Source organism: Labeo rohita, chromosome 17, assembly GCF_022985175.1.
Source record: "Labeo rohita strain BAU-BD-2019 chromosome 17, IGBB_LRoh.1.0, whole genome shotgun sequence".
NCBI lineage: Eukaryota > Metazoa > Chordata > Actinopteri > Cypriniformes > Cyprinidae > Labeo > Labeo rohita.
This window is the reverse complement of record NC_066885.1, coordinates 14403060-14427545: the sequence shown is the minus strand read 5'-3', so window position 1 is coordinate 14427545 and position 24486 is coordinate 14403060. Positions and strand designations below refer to the sequence as shown.

The 24486-nt window shown below is 35.9% G+C and overlaps 1 protein-coding gene across 1 annotated transcript in view; it reads right to left on the bottom strand.

Moving 5' to 3' along the window:
- Positions 1–24486, bottom strand: part of ttc27 (tetratricopeptide repeat domain 27) — a 111005-nt gene that overhangs the window by 15430 nt on the left and 71089 nt on the right. The window contains exons 12-16 of the mRNA XM_051133935.1: positions 17815–17910; positions 11663–11785; positions 6011–6238; positions 3442–3540; positions 2964–3016 (exon numbers count right to left, since the gene is read on the bottom strand). Of these exons, the coding sequence (XP_050989892.1) occupies positions 2964–3016; positions 3442–3540; positions 6011–6238; positions 11663–11785; positions 17815–17910 (599 nt within the window). The remainder of the gene's footprint in view (positions 1–2963; positions 3017–3441; positions 3541–6010; positions 6239–11662; positions 11786–17814; positions 17911–24486) is intronic.

Below are 24486 nucleotides of genomic sequence, written 5' to 3'. Positions count from 1 at the left end.
AAATGCGTCAAAAAAAAAAAGCCAAGGGGAGAGAAACGAATGAAAGAGCCAAAGAAAGACAGTGAAAGAGCGACTAAGCAAAATAGAGAAATAAAGAGTGAAATACTCAAAGAAAGTGAGAAAAAGGGTGAAAGAAAGCAAAAGTGTATAAGAAAATATAACTTCAGTTAAATTTCATGTTAACTTCATGATGTTACTTGCTGTTTCATTGTAATTAATTGCAAATTTTACTACCAACTTCTATATGAAAATAGTTTCCACACCAAATTGTTTTTAAGAGTACTGGATCATTAGCTTAGAAAGATGCTAAGATCAAACTACATGGAAACCATCGTAAGTTAAGTCTTCAGTGCACTTCATGTGAAAAATGCTGTGTGTTGCACAGCGATCGCTAACAGAGCATTCCAAATCAATCACTGACAGAGCGAGCTTTCAGTTAGCACACTGCAGACAGAAAAACAGATCACTAGGTTTCAGAACAGAGCTGATATTTTTGTAAGTGCTGTCAACAAAAGCCTACGACACAGGGGTCGACACAAGGCAACATCTAAAGCCTAGTTTCCTTTGAACACATGCAGGTATGTGCATCTTTCCCAAACACGCACACATTCTTCCTCTGTATTGGATGGTCCCTAGGAGCGTTAATCAGGTTTTAATAGAAGATTCCAAAGACTCATCTCAGGGATGAGTGCACAGGGCTAATTGGCTGAGGGGCAAAGGAGTGGAGAGAAATCATTCCCAGAATCCCTCAGGTACATGCCGTTACAATGGAGTTCCTGGAAACATCTCCGGCCCTCGCAGGAAATCAGCAAAAATCTCCAATCATGTCAAGCAACAAATGTCCTAACTGGCATTTAGCTTCCAAATCTGGTTAATATTGGCCGGTTGGTAGTGGTGGTGAAGTGCTGGCTCCTGGGGTAGACACAGCAAGAGCCCTGAGGAGATTTATCTTTGCAATTACAGCTGCCAAAGTCATTCCTGCAGTAATTGAAAAGCAAGGAGGCCTCTGAGGGTCCCCAGCGGATGCAGGATGAAGGAAACACAGAAAAGCAGCATAAATCAGGTCAACTGGAACCTGAATAGGGGCTTATCTACAGTTTGAACATGGTGGCGATTTCAGTGAAAGATAAGTGTGTGAGAGGAGTGCTAGCTATTATTTAGAAATTCTCACACATGCCTAGTAGTCCATCACACTGTATCACAGGATGGGGAAAAAAGATCAATAAAAGCAATGCTAATATATCTATACACACTGCCGGTCAAAAGTTTGGGATCAGTAAGACTTTTCTGTGTTCAAAACTCAAAGTTCCAAAAAGTTAATATTACAAAATATTATTGCAATTTAAAATAACAGTTTTCTATTTTAATATACTTTAAAGTATAATTTATTTCTGTGATGCAAAGCTGAATTTTCAGCATCATTACTCCAGTCTTCAGTGTCACCTGATCCTTCAGAAATTATTATAATATGCTGATTTATTATCAGTCTTGGAAACAGTTGTGCTGCTTAATATTTTTTGGAACCTGTGAACCTTGGAACCTCAGGAACCTTTAATGAATAGAAAGTAAAAAATAACAGCATTTCTTCACAATAGAAATCATTTCTAACAATGTAAGTCTTTACGTCGCTTTTTAACAATTTAACACATCCTTGATAGATAGAAGTATTAATTTATTTCAAAGAAAGAAAGATTAAAAAGAAAAAAATAAAATAAAACGTACTGACCCCAAACTTTAAACAGTAGTGTAAGATTTCTATTTTAAATAAATACTGTTCTTTTTAACGTTTTATTAAAAAAATCCTGAAAAAGGTTTTTGCTCCAAAAAAATAAAAAATTAAGCAGCACAATTGTTCCCAACATTGATGATAAATCAGCAAATTAGAATTATTTCTGAAGGATCATTTGACACTGAAGACTGAAGTAACGATGCTGAAAATTCAGCTTTGCATCACAGGAATAAATTCTATTTTAAAGTATATTAAAATGGAAAATCACTATTTTAAATTGCAATAATATTTCACAATATTACTGTTTTTTTCTGTATTTTTAATCAAATAAATGCAGCCTTGATGAGCAGAAATGGCTTTAAAGAACATAAAAAATGTTTACGGATCCCAAACTTTTGAATGGCAATGTATGTATTATAAAAATGTATTTTATAGAAGCTCCCCTAGGTTGCATTTATTTAATAAAAAACAAAAATAAATAAATAAATAAATTTAAATATTGATTAAATATTTAATATTGTGATTTGTTCCTGTAATGGCAAAGCTGAATTTACAGCAGCCATTACTCCAGTCTTCAGCATCACATGATCCCTCAAAAATCATTCTAATATGCTGATTTGGTGCTCAAGAGAAAGTAGAAAATTTAAAAGAACAGCAATTATTTCAAAAAGAAATCTTTTAGAACATAAAACATGACTGTCACTTTCGATCAATTTAATGCATCCTTGCTGAATAAATTTATTTCCAAAAAAACCTTATTGACCCTAAATTATGAACGCCATTGCATGCAAAAAATAAAGAAAGAAATGAATAAAATAAATCATGATTACTTAATTATACATGGTCAGGAAAAGACAATATGGGCTGCGTGAGATAAACTTCAACAGACTGTAAAAACTGACGAAATTCAAAAACAGCCATGTATTGTGACAACATACTGACATACATTTTAAAAAAAGTTATCTTTTTCTGCCATATAGATGTGTTTTACTGATGCCTGGCTTTTTGTAGAGCTCTTAAAATCATAAAACGCACACATCACTTCTTGCCTGCTGCCTTTGAAATCACAGCTCATTCAAAATACCGAAGGAAAGCTTAACTGGCTGCTTATTAGTGTCTTTACTCCAAATACCACTGGCGAACAAAAAATAAATGCTCTTATTGGATTAAAACACCAGGAAAACAAAGCTGCTTTGATGTAGCCTTTATTCCTGGCGCTTACTCTTGTACTCACTTCATTCTGAGTCTGATGTAGGCCGTGGAGAGGTTGTTCCATGCTTCTGCGTTCTGAAAGGAAAAGAGTAACGATCAGAGTCAGGTCCACGGGTGAAAGTCATTTATCTAAATAAACTATTATAAATAAATAAGAAACCAGACATCTACAGAATATTTCCTAACAGCTTGTTTACTTGTTTCCTGGACGGAGTATTAAGCCTGCCTCTTGACTACATTTGAATTTTAAGTACACCATTAGGAGCATAAGAGGCTCCTGTACTACATATAATGTGGTTCTTGGTCTGCGCAACTTTATAGATGCATAAACGCAAGTACGAGCCTGAAAGAAGAAAAACAGGGAGGCATTCGCATACACAATCAATTGATTACCATAGACATAAATCAGACATGACAGCACAAGTACTGAATAACTAAGCACTAGCCCTTTCTTTATGGTCATATGACACTGATCTCCTTACAAGGACCGTGTGACTTACATCTGGTTCCAGTCCGACGCATCTCTGAAAAGCTTTGGCGGCCCCTTCGTAGCCTTCGAGTGCAAAATACGCACAGCCCAGAGAAAACCACACACCCAACTGTGGAGATAAAACATGGAGAAGAGAGCGTGAGAACGATGGAATATTACTGACGAGGGCAAATAGAAAATTGATGAGAGACTTCAAGTGCTTCACTCGTCTTTTAAAGGTGTTATTTGGCCCTAAAAATTAATGATGTCTTTTGAACCCATGAACCTCAAGGAGTCCATCTCTATCATATGTTTTAAATCATCGGTTTCTTCTCCCGAGTGCTCATCTTTGCATCTCTCTGGCCTTCGGCCATCCTTACTTCCAGTTCTAGCCCTGAAGGCAGTATTAGCTCCGCCAGGCCCTGCGGCAGCACTGCGAGGCGGTGTTAAAGATCACGCTAGGGTCATCAATGAGTCCCTCAGGAAAATTACTCTGTCTTATTGCTGCCTGTGCTTCTGCATTATGGATGAAGGGAGGAATGAAGAACGAGTAAAGGGGGGAAAAAAGAGAGAGCTGTGCAATTTTTTGGCTCTGTGGTGGATGAACCTGATGCCTCTCATCCACACACTGCTGTCTGACTTTTTTCTACCTCAGTGTTTCTCATGTTCTTTGTCAGCACTCTGCCAATCTTCTCTATAGGGCGCATCCATCCTTGTGATCTTCTAGTGCTTGCGCATGTGTGGTCAGCATGAAAACATAAGTTCATAAACACTGTGTTTGTTGAGACTAAGCTTTTTTTGCATTTCACTGTGTTGCTTTTACATTTTTATTCTATATATAGAAGTTTTTTAAACAGTAAGATTTCTAATGTTGTTTAAGAAGTCTCTTCTGCTCAGCAAGCCTGCATTTATTTGATTCGAAGTAGAGCAAAAATAGTACAATTTTGAAATATTTTTACTATTTAAAATAACTGTTTTGTATTTGAATACATTTTAAAATGTAATTTATTCCTGTGATCAAAACTAGATTTTCAGCATCGTTACCCCAGGCTTCATTGTCACATGATCCTTCAGAAATCATTCTAATATGCTGATTTGCTGCTCAAAAACATTTTATTATTATTGTTATTATTATCATCATCATCATCATCATCATCATCATCAATAGCAAGGATGCTTTAAATTGATCAAAAATAATGATAAAGACATTTATAATGTTACAGAAGATTTCCATTTCAGATAAATGCTGTTCTTCTGAACTTTCTATTCAAAAAACCCTGAAAAAATTCTAATGAGCGGTTTTCAACATAATAATGTATGTTTTTTGAGCAGCAAATCAGAATATTAGAATGATTTCTGAAGGATCATGTGATTGGAGTAATGATGCTAAAAATTCAGTTTTGAAATCACAGGAAAAAAAATTATATTTTAAATTATATTCAAAAAAAAAAAAAAACAGTTTTTAAATGGTGTAAATATTTCAAAATTGTCCTGTTTTTGCTGTACTTTGGATCAAACAAATGCAGGGTTGGTGAGCAGAAGCAGCAGTTTTTAAAAAAACCATTAAACATTTACTGTTTAAAAACTTTTGACTGGTAGTGTATGTTTGACAATTCCCATTACACCGTTTATTAGTAATAACTACAATCTTGTGTCAATAAAAGTATGTTGTGTTGCACAGCAGCTCCAGCAACTTTATTTCACCTGTTCACATAAAATAAAATTATATTTACACATATGTGAATTTTATGGCTTTACTGTATTAAATAACGGTTGACAATTATTGCAGAAGCACCATAAAAATACTTAATGAAATTACTATGAATGTTGAAATATGTTCTCACAATTCATTAATACCCAAACTTCAGCCATTTTATTACCTCCGTCTATCTAAAATAAAATACTAGGCTATTATTTACAAATACTGTACATAAGAACTGATTGAAGAATTTTATTAATTATTTTGATAGGTGTGTCAAAATGACATTGGATGTCATCTCGCTCAGTGAAAACTACATCGCGAAGCAAAGCAGAATCTGACAATGCACCGACATACAAGACAGAGCAGATTACTTTTGATTTCTCAGATTACTCAGATTACTCTCCCCTTTCAAATTTTGTCACTTTTTATAGAAATTCAAACAATAGATCACTTTAGCGCCTCAGTACAAGAGGGACGTGACCTGATAATCTCTTCTGCTTCAATAGTTATAGTATGAAGTAAACATGAATGGACATCAGAAGGTGTCTTGTTTAAACGCGGAAAGACATCAATACACACCATTTTTCAAGTTCAAGAACACCAACATCGGTCTGGTTTGTTTGCCAGATTGTGCATTACAACTGGTCAGATTACCCGTCAATCAAACTCCTTGCAAAGGGTCAGTTTTGGATGTTGAAAGAATTGTAAAAAGCTATTTTTATTAATGTTGTAACAGTCATGCCTTCATTCGGCTCTCAAGTCAAAGGAAACACTGGACAGTACTGACAAAACTTTATAGAATACCCAGCATACACCTGAATCATTTCAGGTGATTTATGTCTACCAGCATTTACACTTGGGTAAGGACTACAAAGTTACTCAAAAGTGCATGTCATACCTGCATGCTGTTGATTTGCAGTGAGCGTTCGAAACATTCCACGCACTGCTGTAATTCTTTGTGGCGCAGGTGATGCAGAGCTTTGGACCTTTGGGCACGTGCACTGCGGTGTTTGGAAAGCTCCCATGCTCGGTCATAATACTGCGGATCCTTCAGCACGTCACCTAACAAGCAGTAAAGCGACGGCGTCTCCTTTTTCTCCAGCTCACGCCTCAAAATCTCCTCCGCCTGAAAGAAAAAAAAAAGTACCACCAGATTAAAACAACTTTGACAGATTTAATCCTCATATTGGAAAATATGCAGACTGCCTTAAGTATGTGGAGACCTCTTTCTAATTATCAGGGTTGTATAGGCCCCTTAATTCCAGTTAATATTCCACTTCATATAAACATATTCTAGTGAATTATGTGCTAAAACTTTGTTTTGGGAGAGTCTTTTTTTATTACAGAATGAAAGGCAAAGAAATTATTTACTAAGGCTGCCCCCTAAAAGTCGACTAACCATTGTTCGACTAGAAGAGGCTTGGTCAACCGAAATGTTCATTGGTCGCTTAGTCGCAGAAATACAAAAAACACAAGCGATGCCACGCAGTCCGTGACAGACAGGTCGTTAACGGCTGGTCTGTGCGGTAATACTGTACATTGGACAGGACATCCAAATGCTCACCTACCACTCACAGACCTCAAATTTGGCATATCATCTGAAACATATTAGTGACAGCAACTTTACATGGCCACTCAATCTAATGTTATCCTAGAAAAACATGCGCTATTGAAGTGTCTGTGCGGAGTGTGGAAGCTGAATAGTTACTGCATGACAGACGGAGGCACAGGTGCATTCACATGCGCTTTCATTTTTGGTCATACAGGTAAGAGTAATACATCTTTTGAATCTGTAAAGACTCTACGTTTATTTGTGTGCACTCACCATAAAACAAAACCTTGCGCTTTTGTAAAATAATGAAGCAAGCAGGATTTTTGCAGGATTTTTTTCTGCCGTTTCAGTCTCCGTGAACTTGAGCGCGAAACTCCGAAACTCTGTGTATACTTGCCTTACGGACATGAAAACTATATCTATAGAGAGTGAAACGTCTACTTTTAAATGAACCAAATTAAATGGAAAAGATATATTCTCAGGTTTTGTAATAAAGTAACGTGCATACATGCGCATCTACTGCGGAGATGACAAGTCAGTGTCGTCGACTTCATCTTCAACAAAGAAAGTTTTACTAGTTTACCAATAAATTGTTAAAATTTCAGTGCATCTTCCTTACCGTTTTACCCCAACACATTCATAATCATTACTTCTGCCAGTGTGCTGTGGCAAGTTTTATGCATGCCCTTGAGTGCTTCATAGGCTATGTAGGCAATTAAAGGCGTATTATATTGATTTAAATGGTTTATTAATAAACATGTGATTAGTCGACTAATGCCTAAAATGAATGACTACTAGTCGACCAGAAAAATCTTTAGTCGAAGGCAGTTTAATTATTTACTCAACCACAAAGCTAGACCTGAACCCCACTGAACACAAATGGGATTAATTGGATCATTTCAATATTTTTGTCTGGGAACCCCAAAATTACTGAAATACACTGTAAAGACTTTACAGAATAATGAAAGTTCATGACAAACTCTTGCCAAACACCAATGATTTTGACATTGGGTGTGGTGTTTGAATTTCTACATATTTTCGGTCATATAGTGCGTAGTAGGGATGAAACTAAATGACATAAGCATGTTTTTACATTCTTTTTATATTATTAAAAACCACATACTAAAACAATTCCTAAAGAAAAAAAAAACATTTATAGAAATGGCAAGAGTTCAAAAATCAATAAAACCAAAATCAACAAAAGAAAATGTGTTCACAAACCCTTGTGAACCCTAGAACTTGAAATGGTAGGACTCACTACTATGCTATAGCCACAAATGGCTTCTCTAAATGTAAAAGCCCATGAACTCTTTCTCTAAATCTAGCTGGCAAAATTCTGCTGCCGTTAACACATACCCTTCCAGTCACTCTGAAATACACTGGACGCTGGGCTATATTACAGTGCATCTCTCATCGCCTCCTGCCCTTCCACCCCTGCTGGTACTCATGGGGACGGATGGATAAAGGGCTTTTTGCAAACACTCAGAACTGAAGCCGTAGTGGGAGAGAGGGGGTGGGCGGCAATAAAATTCACAGTGCTTGGCCAGCACTTCTATTTGGGTGCTTATTTATTTATTTTCGTGGGTACACATAATTTGAGAAGTGGGAACAATATCTCTCTTCGCATTTGACACAAGAGCTACATAAAAAAAGAAAGCTCAAAACCTGAAGGTCCAGACAGAGGATGAATAAGCTATTTACTCAAAAAAAAAAAAAAAAAAAAAAAAAAAAAAAAAAGGCTCATATTTCTGTTCTAGAAGAACAACACAGATAAGAGGAGGTAATACAGAAGAGAAAGAAAACCCCACGGTCTGACAGGACCTGAATGCTCCTTTGTACCTCGTGGCAGTTACAAACTGCACATTTCACAGTGCCCACAAACAACTAGGTGCCACTGGAGCCGACAAAGGTTTGTGTAGTCCAGTCAGACACAGTATGGCTGCAGTTTCCTCTGATGGATCTCATGACTGCCAACAACACAAATGGATGCTAATCTGGGGCTAGGTTATCAGGTTCACTGCTAATAACAAATTCTGGTGCCAGAAAGTGCCAAAATCGTAGGGCTGGGTAAAAAAAACAAAAAACAAAAAACAAAAAACTGATTTCTCAATTTTAATCGATTCTCATTTCTATTAAACAATACTGATTTTTAAATCCCAAGAAATCAACCAGTCTAGCCTGTCTTCAGTTAATGAACGGAGCACATCTAATAAATCGCAATAAGCTTTGTGCTTTTTTATTTTTGATATGAAAAAGTCTCAGATTTCAAATTCTGTCCATTTCGTTAGAATATTCAAACAATAAATGGCGTTTTGGCATGGTTTAATGTGGACTGACAGATCGTTGTAGTGCCTCAGTTCAAGAGAAGCGGCAATGCGTAGCGTACGTGAACTGATAACAGCTTGTAAACTATCACATAACGTCACATTTATAAACTTAATTGAGTGTAACTGAAGTGTTTGTATACAAATCATTTAATTTTAACTTTCAAAATTATAGTATTGAGTACCAACTGACACACATGTATATTTTACCACATTAGTTGAGAGATTTTTATTTCCATGAATTTGAAATTGGCATGTACTGTACCTGATAGCATATATATCCAAAATAATCAATATTAAATCGAATTGAGTGAGAAATCGAATCGACCTGCTAGCTTGTGAATCAGAATCAAATAGAACTGAATCTTGAGTATACCATTACAAACTTGCTCAGGTGCATGCAATCAATTTCCAGATTAAACACCAGGCTAATTGCCCCACCTAACATCAACAGTACTGGAGGTGATTACTTCAGAATAAAACGAGCTGTTTTTTTGAAGAATCCACTGTTAGTAGTGCATGGTACGGCAAAGAATTCACCATGTTTGGGAAAATGCTTTCAAAAGACCTCCGGGATAAAGTTGTAGAAAGGCACAAGTTAGGAGAAGGCTACAAAAACATTTCAGAGGCTTTAGCTATCCCTCGGAGTACTGTTCAGAGCATCATTAAGAAGTGGAGAGCGTATGGCACCACCAGCACACTGCCTAGATCAGGCCGTCCATCCAAAGTGGATGGCAGAGCCAGGAGGATATTGATAAGAGAAGCTACCAGAAGGCCAAAGGCAACTTTGAACAACTTACAAGGTTTTATGGCTGGGTCTGGTCAGTAAGTGCATGTGACAACTATCTTCCAAGCGTTACACAATGCTGGCCTGTATGGCAGGATGGCACGAAAGTCTCAGTCTCGTTTCCACTATGAAAAAACACATTTGGAAGAGTCCGATACCTTCTGGCAAAAGGTTCCATGGTCTGATGAGACCAAAATTGACCTTTTTGGACTGAAGCGCTATGTTTGGCGAAAAGCAAACAAAGCACACCACCCAAAACACACTATACCTGCTCTAAAGCATGGTGATAGCAGCATTATGTTTTGGGGGTGTTTCTCTTCAGCTGGGACTGGGCAATTGGTCAGGATTGAAGGGAAAATGGATGCTGCCAAGTACATCCAAATTCTTGAGGAAAACCTGCACCCCTTTGCTAGACAGCTGAAGATGAGCAGGTCATTCACCTTCCAACACGACATTGACCCTAAACATACTGCCAAAACAACAACAAAATGACTTAAGGTTAAGGAGGTGAATGTCCTTGAGTGGCCAAGTCAGAGCCCTGACTTAAATACAAACTAAAATCTGTGGAGGGATTTGAAGAAAAGCAGTCTATTGCTGCTCACCACAGAATTTGACTGAACTTGAGCAATTCTGCAAGGAAGAATGGGCAAATATTCCCCAATCAAGGGGTATGATGATTTTCTATAGGCACTGTAGGTAAAATACATCAAGGTCATGATGGTTGTTTTCAACAAAAGGTCATGAAAACACTCTCAGGAGGTCAAGCTAAATATTATGCGCCGTTTTATCTTTTATTCATTTCATATCTGGATACATTAAAATTTGGGATGTATCCAAAAACAGTTGCAACTCTGAACTGAGTGACTGTTGTTTTCTTGCATCAAAACTAAACAGACAATTTAGGAAAGTTAAGAAGTACAAAGTTCATTAGTTAACAATAACATTGTTTTGTCCTGTATTCATGGAAAGAGCCTCTAAACAGTAAATTCCAACAGTAATCTGCAACTACTCATGTTAGCTCTTGTGGGACAATAAATTTAACTCAAATCAAATAAACATCAGAACACGTCCCTCGTGCTCTGAAGATGTTCCCTCATTAAACGAACACGGAAACTCAAAGCAAAGCAAAACACTTCACCCCACTCCAGTCTTGCCGATTTATGTATGCGCTTTTTTTCTCAGCTCACTTTCTCTCTGCTTCAAATATTTCACTGATTTTCTCATTTCTTTCTTTTCATATGAAGCATCACTCCCTTTCGCCCGTCTCGGTATTCTGTCTTTTACTTTCTTTTTCTACGCATACCTGCAGTTTATGGCTTTAAGCTTTAATAAGAGTGCAGGGAAAGGTATATAAAGGGAAACAGGGAGAGGAAGAAAGTGAGAGTCAGTATATCAAGTACTACAGTGGAGAGGATGTCAGTACATTTTTATAATATTACATCTCAGATTGGGGGTGATTGGCTGGTTTTATTGACCTCAGATGTACCCTATAATCTGATTGGTACACAAAGTGGACGGTAACTTAATAAAGCTGTGAAATGGCTCCCAGAAATCTGCCCAGTGAGAGAGACGTGTTGTTAGAGCATGCTGACAGAAGCTCATATTGAAAGCAAAGAAGAAGAGAGCAGGAGGAGAGAACAAAGAGAAGAGATAGATTTGGCAAGAGGAAAAAGTAGCAATCAATCCATCTTCAAGATCTTTAACAGAAGTCACTTTCATTTATCCAAGCTTAATATGTAGAGACAACAATAAGAAAGGCATTTGTAGGCTGACTGCCCTTAAGAGTAAACACCGTGAAACTATCAAAATGATATTTGAACATACAGACCATCCCGACACAGGCGTGAATTTTGGAAAGGACTATTTCACAACATGTGAATAGTGTACCTTGCCATGCTGTCCCATCCTCTCCAGGCAGACGACCGCATCCTCCCAGAGTTCCAGTCGTTCGTAGATTAGCAGCGCAGAACTCGTCAGGCCCAAATCGGTCAACAGACTCGCCAGCTGCCTCTAAACACAAACATACACACAAACAGTGAGCCAAGATCTGTCAACACACGGCCCACCTGCCTCTAAATACACACAGCATGTGGGAGGACTCAAAAAAAATATATTTAGCATGTGGACAGAGCCAAAAATATCCTAAATAAACAAATAAACCGAGTGTGTTCAGTGATTCTCAGTTCACTGTGGTTTATTTTGGCACTACAGATATCACCAGAGGCCTTATTAAGCTCTTGCTTTTTATTTTATATTTTTTTAAATTTTTTGAGGGCACAACGGCAGCAGCTACCCCCTCCTGGCTCACTTTGTGACCTATCTGAAAGCACCAGTTTTTTTGACACTATTTTATTTTATTTTATTAATTTGTTTTTATATATTACTACTTTGCTAGCATGAATATGATTCAAATCATGATCTGGGATGCTTGTTATTTAAGATACATTATACGATGGATTAAATAAATTTACTTATGAAAGTATATATTATATACATCATTTTTATAATCAAAAGAGAAGTTTTGACATTTTGTTCCACCGAGGAAAAAAAAAAAAAAAAAAAAAAAGCTGTGATGAGTTTGGAATGACAATATGGATAATACAAATAAAAAAATAAATAAAAACAAATAAATAAAATAAAATAAAAAATAAAATTATTCTCATGGGAGGTTACCTACACATAAGAAGTGACACGAGTTTGAAGTGACATTAAGGGTGGTCACATGACAGTGACAGTGTTTTAAACAACACACCTTAAATAAAATAAAATATTCTTCTGGAGGTCACTTAAAGAAGTGACAGGAGTTTGAAGTGACATTAAGAGTGGTCACATGACAATTTTCATTTTTAAAAGTTACGACATACAGGGCTCCAGAGACTGCGACTAAAAAAAAATATTAATTTGTGAGTTAAGTTTTTGCTGAGGTCGCCAGTGGTGACTGCATAAATTTACGTTATTATTTTAAAATGTGCATGTAATGCCTTTTTTCCTGACTGTTAGGAAAACTTGATAAACTGAGATGATGTGCATCAAAGTTTTAGAGAAAAAATGTGTTTCAAGCAGTCCTCATCTCTGCCGGATTTAAGCGTTGACGGCACAACTGCTGAAAGCAGCTCCATTGCGCAGCATGAGAGAGGCTGAAAATGACGGAGATGTGCGAAGTGAAAGTGCGGAAAAGCAATGTCTAAACTTGAACTACATCAGCTGTGTAAAGCTGTCAGCTGTGTGGACACTAACAATATCGTTAACTCTAGTTTATAATCGATGCTATGGCTTCTTCTTATGAAGATTTTTAGTCTATATGCTGTTCTGTCAATGTGTAGTAATCGCAATAATGCTTTGTTACTTTTTAATAAACAATGTATCAATTTAACGAACATAACGAAATTCAAAGAATAAACACAGTTTTGGCGGTCAACGTGGCATGAATGACAGCTGTAGTTTAGCGCCTCAGTAAAAGTGGCATGTGAAACTATCATATCTTTACTACTATAGTACAAAATGAACATGAATGGACATCAAAAGGTGGGCTATATAGCCTCCAGCACAACTTATTGAAATGTCATACGTAATTGCTCATTCAGTGTTTCAACCTTTGGAAAACCTGTAAACAAACAATGCCACCTAACAATACATTTAACTCAGAATTTTCTCAGATTTTTTTCTTAACCTGCTGTTAAGAAACAATGCAAGGATCTAAAGCTAAAATTCAACACCTATAAAATGCCATGTTACTAATGAATTAAAGCAGACTGGATGAAAGACATATGACAACATTTAGGATGCACTGAGGAGGAGCCTAAACTACACTCCTAAGTGATGCTGATATAGTTATGGTCCATGATATTAGCACAGATTCTGTGTAATAAACAATTCTTTGTGAATGTATATAGTTCTCAAGTTCTCAAAAAGACATTCAGTTCCCAGGACATCTACACAATGGATTAAAATGCTAATGAAGACAGGAAAAGATGAGACATAAACATGACTGTATGACTGAAATGTTAAAGGGTTTAAAAAGAAAAAAACAAAACACACGTTTATTCTGTGGCACCTAAAAAATATAATTGGCGCCTAATTATTTCTCATAGGAGCCAATGGCTCCGGAATTAATTTTTTTGTCTGGAGCCCTGACATAAATTGACAGTGTTTTTTAACAAAACACCTTATAAATAAAATAAAATGTACAAATAAAATAAAATAAAATAAAATAAAATAAAATAAAATAAAATAAAATAAAATAAAATAAAATAAAAAAAAAAAAATCTTCTGGGGGTCAACCACACTTCTCTACACCCTACCAAGGATATACTGCATTTCTCTCTCATTTTCTCTGTCTTTTTCCTTTCTCTCTCACCCTCATTCTGAAAAGATGCATTCCACGGACGGCCATCTATCTCCACAATGTCATGCTTCACAGGCAGTCGCTATATATACATCTGCGCTATTAATGACCCTCGTCTGTCTCTGATGAATGCTACTGGTTAAACGTGTGTTTACACTCTTTCAACTCTTTCTGTCATTCACAGATCATTTAAGAACAGATGGATGAAGTGCCAAAAAGGATGAAGAGTCGTAAGCTTTGTCCACTGCAAGCCCATGTATTTCTGATAAAAAAAAAATAATATACTGAAATGTGCACTGCCTCCATTGAAAATCATCTACTGAAGTTTATGATGCTGATGTATAAAACTGCTGCATTTGTGGAGAATAAACACACACTGAACCGACGTCACCCTCGACCTCGGATATCAGCGAGACATCACAAACACATAGCTGCAAGCGGTTCAGCGCCAGGAAATACTCAATTCCTGCTCAATTTCTCCTTCACCTTTCGGTCCTGTGACAACCCCCCCGCACCTCCTCGCACGCCTTCAGTGGCATATCACGTCCCACAGGCATTATGGGTACCTATAAATCTAGATATACACACCAGTGAGGCTGCCGGTGATCATGTGACCTATCAGCAAGGAGACAAAACGTGATGCTACTAACTAATACAGAGAGAGAGAAACACACACACACACACACACACACACACACACACAGAAGCAAGAGAGAGCTCTGCTCAGTATAAACATTTTGAGTCTTAGTTTTCTTTATTCACCTTGCGTTTCTTTTTGTTCAGTGTTGCTTTTTAATACTTTATTTATTTTTAATTTGTTAAAGGATTAGTTCATTTCCAGAACAAAAATGTACAGATTATTTACCTCACACCCTTGTCATCCGAGATGTTCACGTTCATGTCAACGTCTTTATTTCTTCAAAAGTTTTTGAACAGTAAGATTTGTAATGTTTTTTGACGAATTCTCTTTTGCTCAACAAACCTGCATTTCATCCAAAGTACAGCAAAAACAGTAAAATTCCGAAATATGTTTACCATTTAAAATAACTTTTCCATTATATATATATATATATATATATATATTATATATATATATATATATATATATATATATATATATATATATATATATATATATACACTCCAGTTTTCAGTGTCACATGATCCCTCAGAAATCATTCTAATATGGTGATTTGCTGTTCAAGAAACATTTATTATCATTATTATTAATATTTAAAACAGTTCATTTTCTTCAGGATTCTTTGATGAACAAAAAGATCCAAAGATCGTCATTTATTTAAAATAAAAAGCTTTTGTAACATTATACACTATACCATTCAACATCTTGGAGTCAGTATTATTTATTTATTTAAGTAATTACTTAAGAATTATAAGGGAATTATAGAAATTAATACTCTTATTTAGCAAGGATGCTTTAAATTCAAAAGTGACGATAAAGACATTTAGTACATTATTTTATAATATTAGCAACAAAAAATTCCATTTTAGATAAATGCTGTTCTTCTGAACTTTCTACTCAAATAAACCTGAAAAAAAATCCACTCAGCTGTTTTTAACATCATCATAATAATAATAATAATGATAATAATAATAAATAAATAATAATAATAATAATAATAATAATAATAATAATATGAAGAAGAAGAAGAAGAATGATTAGAATTAGAATATTACAATGATTTCTGAAGGATCATGTGACTGGAGTAGGTATGCTAAAAATTCTGCTTTGAAATCACAGGAATAAATTATATTTTAAAACATTCAAATAGAAAACAGTTCTTTTACATAGTAAAAACACTGCAAATGTACTGTTTATGCTGTACTTTGGATCAAATAAATGCAGACTTGGTGAGCAGATAAGGCTTCTTTAAAAAAAAAAAAAAATTAAAAATCTTACTGTTCAATAACTTTTGACTGGTAGTGTATTTTTATATTTATTTTATATTTTAATATTTTATTTAAATTTTCTTTCTATTTAATAAGCTGCTACTTCAGATTAAATTAGTTACATTTATTTACTTTAAAGTACTGTTATTTTATTTTATTCATGCTGCCGTTTTAATTTACATGGTAAAATTTCTCATTTTACAACAGCAAATGTTTTAGCAAAACAAAAGGCACAGTTTGTCTTGTGCCAATAAAACACAAAATTTGCAAAACTGACATACAGAGAGAGAATAAAAGTAAAAGTGAGAGAGAAAGAAAGACTTTGCAAGGTGTTGGGAGCCAATTTGTGGAACTTTTCCATCTTTTCATTTCCTCATTCATTTCATCCCCAGCAAAACTGCCACAGTGAATGCTTTCCTGATTCATACACATGCCAAAATGATTCCGTCTGAAAGCAAATCCAACAATTTCTGAAATCTGTTCCCAAAAAAAACAAACAAAAAACCTTTACGCCCTCCAACGCTCTGCCATCTCTTTACCCTGACACACACACACACACAAACACACACACACTTTTCTCTGAATGCATGCTGCTCTTGTCGCTCTCTCTCGCTTGCAGTTTTGCAGCATTCTATTCCCCTGCCAGCAATAGAAGCGACTTCAATTCCAGCTTTATTGCTGTTCACTGTTATTACACAGAGCGCGAGCAATGTCATCCACAGGACTGATCACATCAGCCCTCCCTTCTTTTCATCTATCCATCCCTCCCTCCACCCACTCACTCTTTCTTTTTCTATTCAGTCATTCCATTCCTTTTCTTTCAAAACCCTTCATCCATACTGGCCTGTTACAATTCGCCAGTCTCCTCCATACATCTTTTTTGTTCTTCTGATTTATTTCACTTGTTTAACAACCTCTCTCTTCAGAAAACATTTGTTTGCTTTTCATTAGCTGCATTATTGCCCAATCAGGCAGGAACGGAGTGTTGCAGGTTGCTCTATTACCTGACAAACGCTGTCAAAAATGAACTCATCGTCTCATATCCCTGGATGCCCTCACCGTGTACGGGAAATGAATTTCATATTCTATCTGCCAAAGCTCTTATTGACGCGACACTGGCTGTATAACCCAGCTGTTGTGTTTACTGAAATGGGTTTTTGAGAAGTAGATAAATAAATAACGGCTGCCCACGCTCATTCGAGGTGATTAGCTCAATGCACTTTTGCGTCTGGTAATGAGAGAAAATATGCGAGCAAATCAATTTAGGCACCAACAAATGAGTCAATCATTTCCGTTTCAAATTAACTCAGGTAATCTGGCTTTATAATATGTGCATTATTTCCTACATGGGAATGAAGATGGGAAAACATAAAATAAAAAAAAAAATAATAAAACGATTTATGCGTGTGGTCAGCAGCACCACACGCATAAATCGTTTTTTGTTCTTTGCACACAAAAAGCATTATCGTAGCTTCATAACATTACAGCTGAACCACTTATGTCACGTGGACTATTTTAACAATGTCTTTACTACCTTTCTGGGCCTTGAATGTGGTAGTTGCTGTCTATGCAGAGTCAAAAAGCTCTTGGTTTTCATCAAAAATATCTTAATTTGTGTTCAGAAGATGAACAAAGGTCTTATGGGTTTGGAACAACATGAGGGTGAGTAATTAATGACACAGTTTTTATTTGGTGAACTGTCCCTTTAAGAACATAAGTGTTTTTAAAACATGACCATTTTGAAAAAAAACAGAAGACTCATAAACAAACAGGAACTTTAGCTCACCTGGAGATCCCAGAGAGGAGGTGCCCGGCAGGTGTAGAACATCTTGAGTCTCTCAGTGACGGGACAGTTCTTCTCACTAAAGTAGTCCACCAAGGTCTGAAAGAGAATGAAGTGACGTTTAGAACACTTATAGTCTTTTTTTTTTGTCCAACCACTTCTGCTTTCGCTAACAACATTTTTTTTCTGCCATAGCGATTATGTTGAAACTCCCTAGAGTTTGATACAAAAAAACAAGGTAGCTCATAGCTGAGCAGCTTCCTTTAAAGGGGTCATCGGATGCCCATTTTCCACAAGTTGATATGATTCTTTAGGGTCTTAATGAAACGTCTATAATATACTTTCGTTAAAAATTCTCAATGGTCGTGTAAAATAACACCCTTTTTACCTTGTCAAAATGAGCTCTGCAAAAATCATCCCATTCTGAGGGATTGTTCCTTTAAATGCAAATGAGCTCTGCTCGCCCCGTCCCTGCTTTTGGAGAGATTGTTTACTTTAGCCACAATTAGCTGTGAAACTTGCTAACTAGAATGTTATTAGGAAAGGTGATTGCAGAGATTCATAAAAAAAAAACCTTATATTCACTTCTGCTGTAAGTGAAGCTGGATCACGAATGATTTGCGCAAACATATACGCATTTATGTAGATCGGGAGGCGCATTCCCTTCACAAACAAATGTAATCCACTGCATCTTCAGCGGCTCAGATGTCGGGAGTAAATGACGACCACTATGTTCATTATTACATCCAGCAAAACAACACCTCAATCGCTCAATCTGAGATATTCTTTTCTAACTTACATCCCTGCTCTGTCATCGAAACAATGGAGGTTGGACTGATACAGCTAATTTATGGCGGGTCTGAGGTAAGAGCTCATGTCAATTAACTATCATGGGGGCCGCATCTGAGAATGGCTTGATTTGAAAAAGGCGATATTATTTTTACATATTAATTAAAAACCACTGCATGAATTTTTATCATTATAGGGTAGATGTGTACATACACTGCCAACACACATTAACGTTCAAACAACATGTAAAAGTGAAGTTTGTATCCGATGAACCCTTTATGAGGTCTCTCTGGAAGTATTACAGACTTCCCTGGACAACAAAGATTTTGATATAAAGAGCATTTTAAATGTGGTTAAGGTTAGGTATGATGTGTGAACAAAAAAAAAAAAAACACTGTTAAAAACACTTCCAAGCAATTAAAGTGAATTGTGGTTCAAGCAATTTAAAAACTATTCTAGTGACTCAACCAATCATATTAAGCTACTGCTCACCACAGACCTAAATATATTTTCCAATCAGCAACAAGATGATACAAAAAAAAGTGATCCAGAAGCATAAAAATCACAAATTCCAAGAACGATGGTAATAACAAATACATGTGCTAGCACATGCCAATATGACAGCATATTCAAATTTTTTAAAAGAGACGCCTCTATGCTCTCCACAGAGAAATGCTACAGGGTTTGACTGCTGCTGCGTAAAAACTTAGTTAAAGCATGTGCGGGCTTGCTGTTTCAGACTCTAGTGAGAAGATCAACACTCATTTTGTTTGATCATATTTCAATATTTCAAAAGCAATAAGCCAAAACAATAACACAACGCAGCTGTGCATCACATGCAAGCATGGCCGCAGATGCAAATTAGAAGCATCCTTGCCTGCAAAATAACAGACAGAAAATAATCGCACACAGAAGGTTGTCTTTGGTCATTATCCTAAAAATTTTTGACTGACAGCCCCAGCTGTCAATCATTATGAACATATGGACTGCATCCAGCACTAATATGAAAAGACGACAGGAAAATTGTGCCATACTGTACCAGCTTGAATATCATCCACAAAAGATGCTGTAAATAACTTCATGTGGAACTGATGTCTGCAACATTTGAGCTCCAGAACATTTCAGAATCAAGCAAAAGTAATGTTACATATTCCAGAAAATGCATTTCGCAAGCTGACGACAAAATGCAATAAAGATGTAATTTTCCAGCTCCAGTTGGGGGTTCACTTAGGAAGAAACTCATCTGGAAATAAAACTTCCGACTGAGTAGATACGATCAGTTTCTATGGAGGATGGCAAGGAGGATCTGCGGGTAGCAGATAACTAATTACTTATTTACCATGTCCATGGCTGGAAAATGCCTCAAATATATAAATGCTAATCTACCGATCAGGATGGGTTGAGGGAGCAGTTGAGAAATGAATCCTAATGTGGAAGGACACCACGACCACCCAGTAAACACATGCACATCGCTGAGACGTCTATTAGAAAGTGCATCACAATCTATTTTTTAGTTTAAATCTTTGACAATTCAAATATTTCCCTCAAAAATGAACGGTAAAACGAAATAAGTAATGACCTGAAAACTGAAATGCAAAGAAATAACTGAAAAATGCCTCAGAAACCGTGGATGTAGATATAGATATCCATTTATATCTATCATATCTATCTACCTATCTGTCTACATACATATAAAAAACAGGTTTATCATTGATTTCACATGACAGAAAATTCAAAAATGACTAACAAAAGGTATACTTCAGCTCTCTCTGCTCAATCCTTTTACAAAATGGGGCAAAGCAAAAACTCCCCCGCAGTTGACAATTTGGCAGTTTAGTCTGGATTACACGTAAACTTTTCCATGGAGGAACTCCAAGGGCCAAATGCAGTGACAGGAGGAAATGGCATCACTTAGCATACTTCATGACTCAGCATATTTTAAGAGGAGGAAAAGAATAACCCTTACGGAAAGTCAAAATCTATTCACAGTGTGTAATCTAGCATTAAAGAATAAGAACAATAACTGCTTTTCACTTTGCATTAGTAAAACTATAACATACAGTCATACCAAAATTTATTTGGACACCTTCGAAATTTCTCACATTATATAGTTTAGAAGATGGAAATAAAATACACCAAGAACTCAAGAGTTAAACTGTGTCAGAACAAATTCATCTTGATAATGTCTGATAACCTTGATAGAAAGGTATGTAATAAAACATGGGCAGGTCAAAGTGTCAAATCAAATACTTGGTTCCAAATTTCTATCAGTTTTACCGGTAGTCCACTGTATGAAGAATTTTTGGGTATAATAATGTCAGTTTACTTTATTTGCTATCCTCACTTACATGAATAAACTTCAGTGCCCTGCACCCACTAGTTATATAGATATATAGATATATTCAATTGAATTGTGAAATTTGTGTTAAAACCCAGTCCTATACAAATTATTCAGATACCATAATGGTATCTGAATAATTTGTATAGGATTTAACAATTTAATTCTGATTCACATATATACATATATCTACCTCTCTCTGTCTCAGGTGCAGTACATGCCAATTCTGTCAACCAATGCTGCAAAACATACATGAGAGTCAGTTGGTACTACATTACTACAATATTTAAGATTAAAATTAACTTACTGTATACAAATGCTTAAATTACACTCAATTAAATTCATATAATAATAATAATAATAATAATTATTATTATTATTATTATTATTAATATTATTACTACAATTACATAGTTACATTTCTATTCAATTTAGTTTTTGGAAATATAAACATTTAAATGGTGACTGTTAGAAAAAAAAAGACAGATTTATTCAAACTAAATACTGAAGAACAGTAAAAATAATAATGAATATTTTAAATGGTGCAAATATTTAGCAAAAAGCTCCTCTCTAGAGCTCATTTCTCTAGCTGACTAATGAGTTTATGGTCACCAAATTTGTTTTTTCCTGAGGTAAATGTGACATTATCTGGTATGGTTTACTAACTGTTATACTGACGTCTTTCCACAGTTGAAACACTAAGCGATTAACATGAGACAAAAACAGATTTCAGTAAGTGGAACCCTTTCGTCTAACATACCTTTGGATGTTCATTCATGTTTATTTCATGCTGAAACTGGTATTAAAGCGAAGGAGACCATCAGTTCTTGTGCACTTAGTGCATTTGCTTCTCTTGAACTAAGGCACTACAGCAATCGGTCACTCCACAGTGCCAAAACGGCATTTATTTTTTGAACACTGTAATAAAATGGGCAGAATTTGAAATCTGAAACTGTTTCTCATATCAAAAGAAACAAAAGCACAAAGCTTATTTTGATTTATTGGATGGGAGGCGCACTACAATGTCCCAGTACACTGGACAATTTCTGATAATAACCAAACTAAAAACAGACTTTCAGCCAAAATTAAGATGAAAATGATTTGTGTCTAGTCAGAGCCGCTTGTCATACATATATTGGAGTGTGCATCTGTTGTAGATTTAAAAAAAAATAAAAAAAATATTAAAAAAACATCTCTCCAATGAATTACTTCAACACAAAACTGTTTTTCTACTCCAAAAATACCTCACGTCTCATGCGGCAGAGTCAATTTTTCTTCAACGTTGCCATGAGAAGCCAAAATCCATACCAAAGACCCAAGCTGCCAACTTCTATTTCAGGGATATTATTGATTAAGCAGTGAAATTGAATTTTACGTTCAGAGAAATCTACTTCATCCAGGGCCTAATCGGAGTCTTAAATGAAAAATAAGAAGCCGGCAGTCGATAGCATGTGGTGTAAGCCCCGCACAGGCAAATTGTGCAGTCACAAAGAGCGCCACTAATCCAACAATGCACCAGACTCTGCCATTCTGAATATACAAAGGGAATAAAAACTTTTCTGAAGTCCTGGCCCACTCCGTGGCCTAGATACCGGCAGCTCTAAACTGTGAGAAAAATGCCGAGCACATAGGCGAAGTGCCTCTCTGCCATTTCTGAATACATACTTTGCGCTCTTGATCACAGAAGAAAGGCCAGAGGAGGCAGAGGAAATGAAGTTTGTCAAGTACCGCTGTGAAACTCGAACCACAGCGAGACGAGGAGGAGATAAAAGTCTGTGTGTGCGATATTCACAAAATGTCACAACTGTTCAGGATGGAAAGGAAATAATATTGAAGACAAAACAAAAATCTTTCTAAATAGATTACATCAGATGTGAAGTTGATGAGTATTTATGAATGATTCCGTACAAATGTTCAGTATGTTAATGGAATTCACCCAATCAAGAACTAGAAATTCTGCAATTAAAAGAAGGCCTGTGTGTGCAGACAAGTAAATGGCTCATTTCATTAAAAGGAATCCAAACAGCTAAACTTGGGATAAAATTAGGGGTTGCCTGAAGAAAGCCTTTATCCATTAAAGGGATAGCTCACCCAAACATGAAAAATACCCTACTCAAGTAGGGCTGGGCGATTTTTACGGTTTTATCGATTAATTCGAATTGAATGTTTTGCCACGATTTTATTTTTTAGAAATCGAGGTATTGTGATATTTGTTAGAATTAGATCATTTGAAAATATACCAGTGATAAGAGTTAAAAGAAAAGAATGATCCAACCGCATGTCGGCGCATGTGATTAACCGCTCACTGTGACGTGCTCATATCGCTAGGTGCCATTCACACAAAATGTGCTTTTGTGTTGATAAAGATGCTACGTAGGCAGTGGAACAGGAAAAACATGCAAGAAGATAGGAGTGAACTTCTAAATTCAGCGCCATGTTTCATGCAAGAGATGCAAGTGCAACAGTCAAAAGTGTCCATGTTTACAAATGTTTACGAAAAAAAAACAATCGAAACACAATCGAATAAAAAACTGTGAGGAACTACTACTGTATTTTAAAGCATTTTCTAATTATTTCTGAACATGTATAAGACAAGTTTGTACAAGATGTATCTTTTCTGCAAAGATATTTATTAAGTTATTTGTTTAATATTTACATCATGTTGACAACATGTGTAGTACACTTGGAATATAATTTTCTTTAACTAGAGGGTTAATAAAGAAAAATTACTTGAATCATGTTGTAGTTACATTTTCAAGCTGACTAGTTAAAAAAAATAAATAAATAATTAAAAAAAAAAAAAAAAAAACCTGAGATTTTTTTTGCCATATCACCCAGCCCTACCCTCAAGCCATCCTAGCGTCAGTGTAGCAAAGTCTGTGGTTTTCTTGCAGAATTGGGCTACTTTAACACAGTTTCTGCAGGTTGAAGCAACCCCAATAATGTAATATTTAGCCCCTGGAAAGCTACTTTTACCATGGGAAACCCACCCAAAAAACATGTATTTTACCATCCGGACTGTGATTTTTTTTTTTTTTACTGGGGGACCCCCTCAAAACGTGACTGGGCTAGTTTTGAGTAGCAGTTGGGCGGGTTTGGTTGGGAAAACCTGCCAACCCTGCCAAGTGTATATAACTCCCTTCTTTCAGACAATACAATCAGGGTTATATTAAAAAAAAAAGTCCTATGTTTTTCAAACTTTATAATGACAGTGAATGGGTGTTAAGATTTTGAAAGCCAAAAAAGTGCATCCATCCATCATAAAAAGAGCTCCGCATTTGTGTAAGAAAAATATCCATATTTAAAACTTTCTATAAACCGTAATCTCTAGCTTACACTAACTGTTGTACACATATTCATGAGAGAATGGCGTTCAAATTAGGAGTACAAATCAAGGATATTTAACGAAAATTTTTGAGGACTTCGATATAAGCCAAGAGAACATTGGTTTTGCTTTGATGTAAGCAAGACTTAGCATATTCGCATTGGTCTACATCCTACATCATCTGCTGGAACACCACTCATTTGTGAACATAATACAGTTAGCG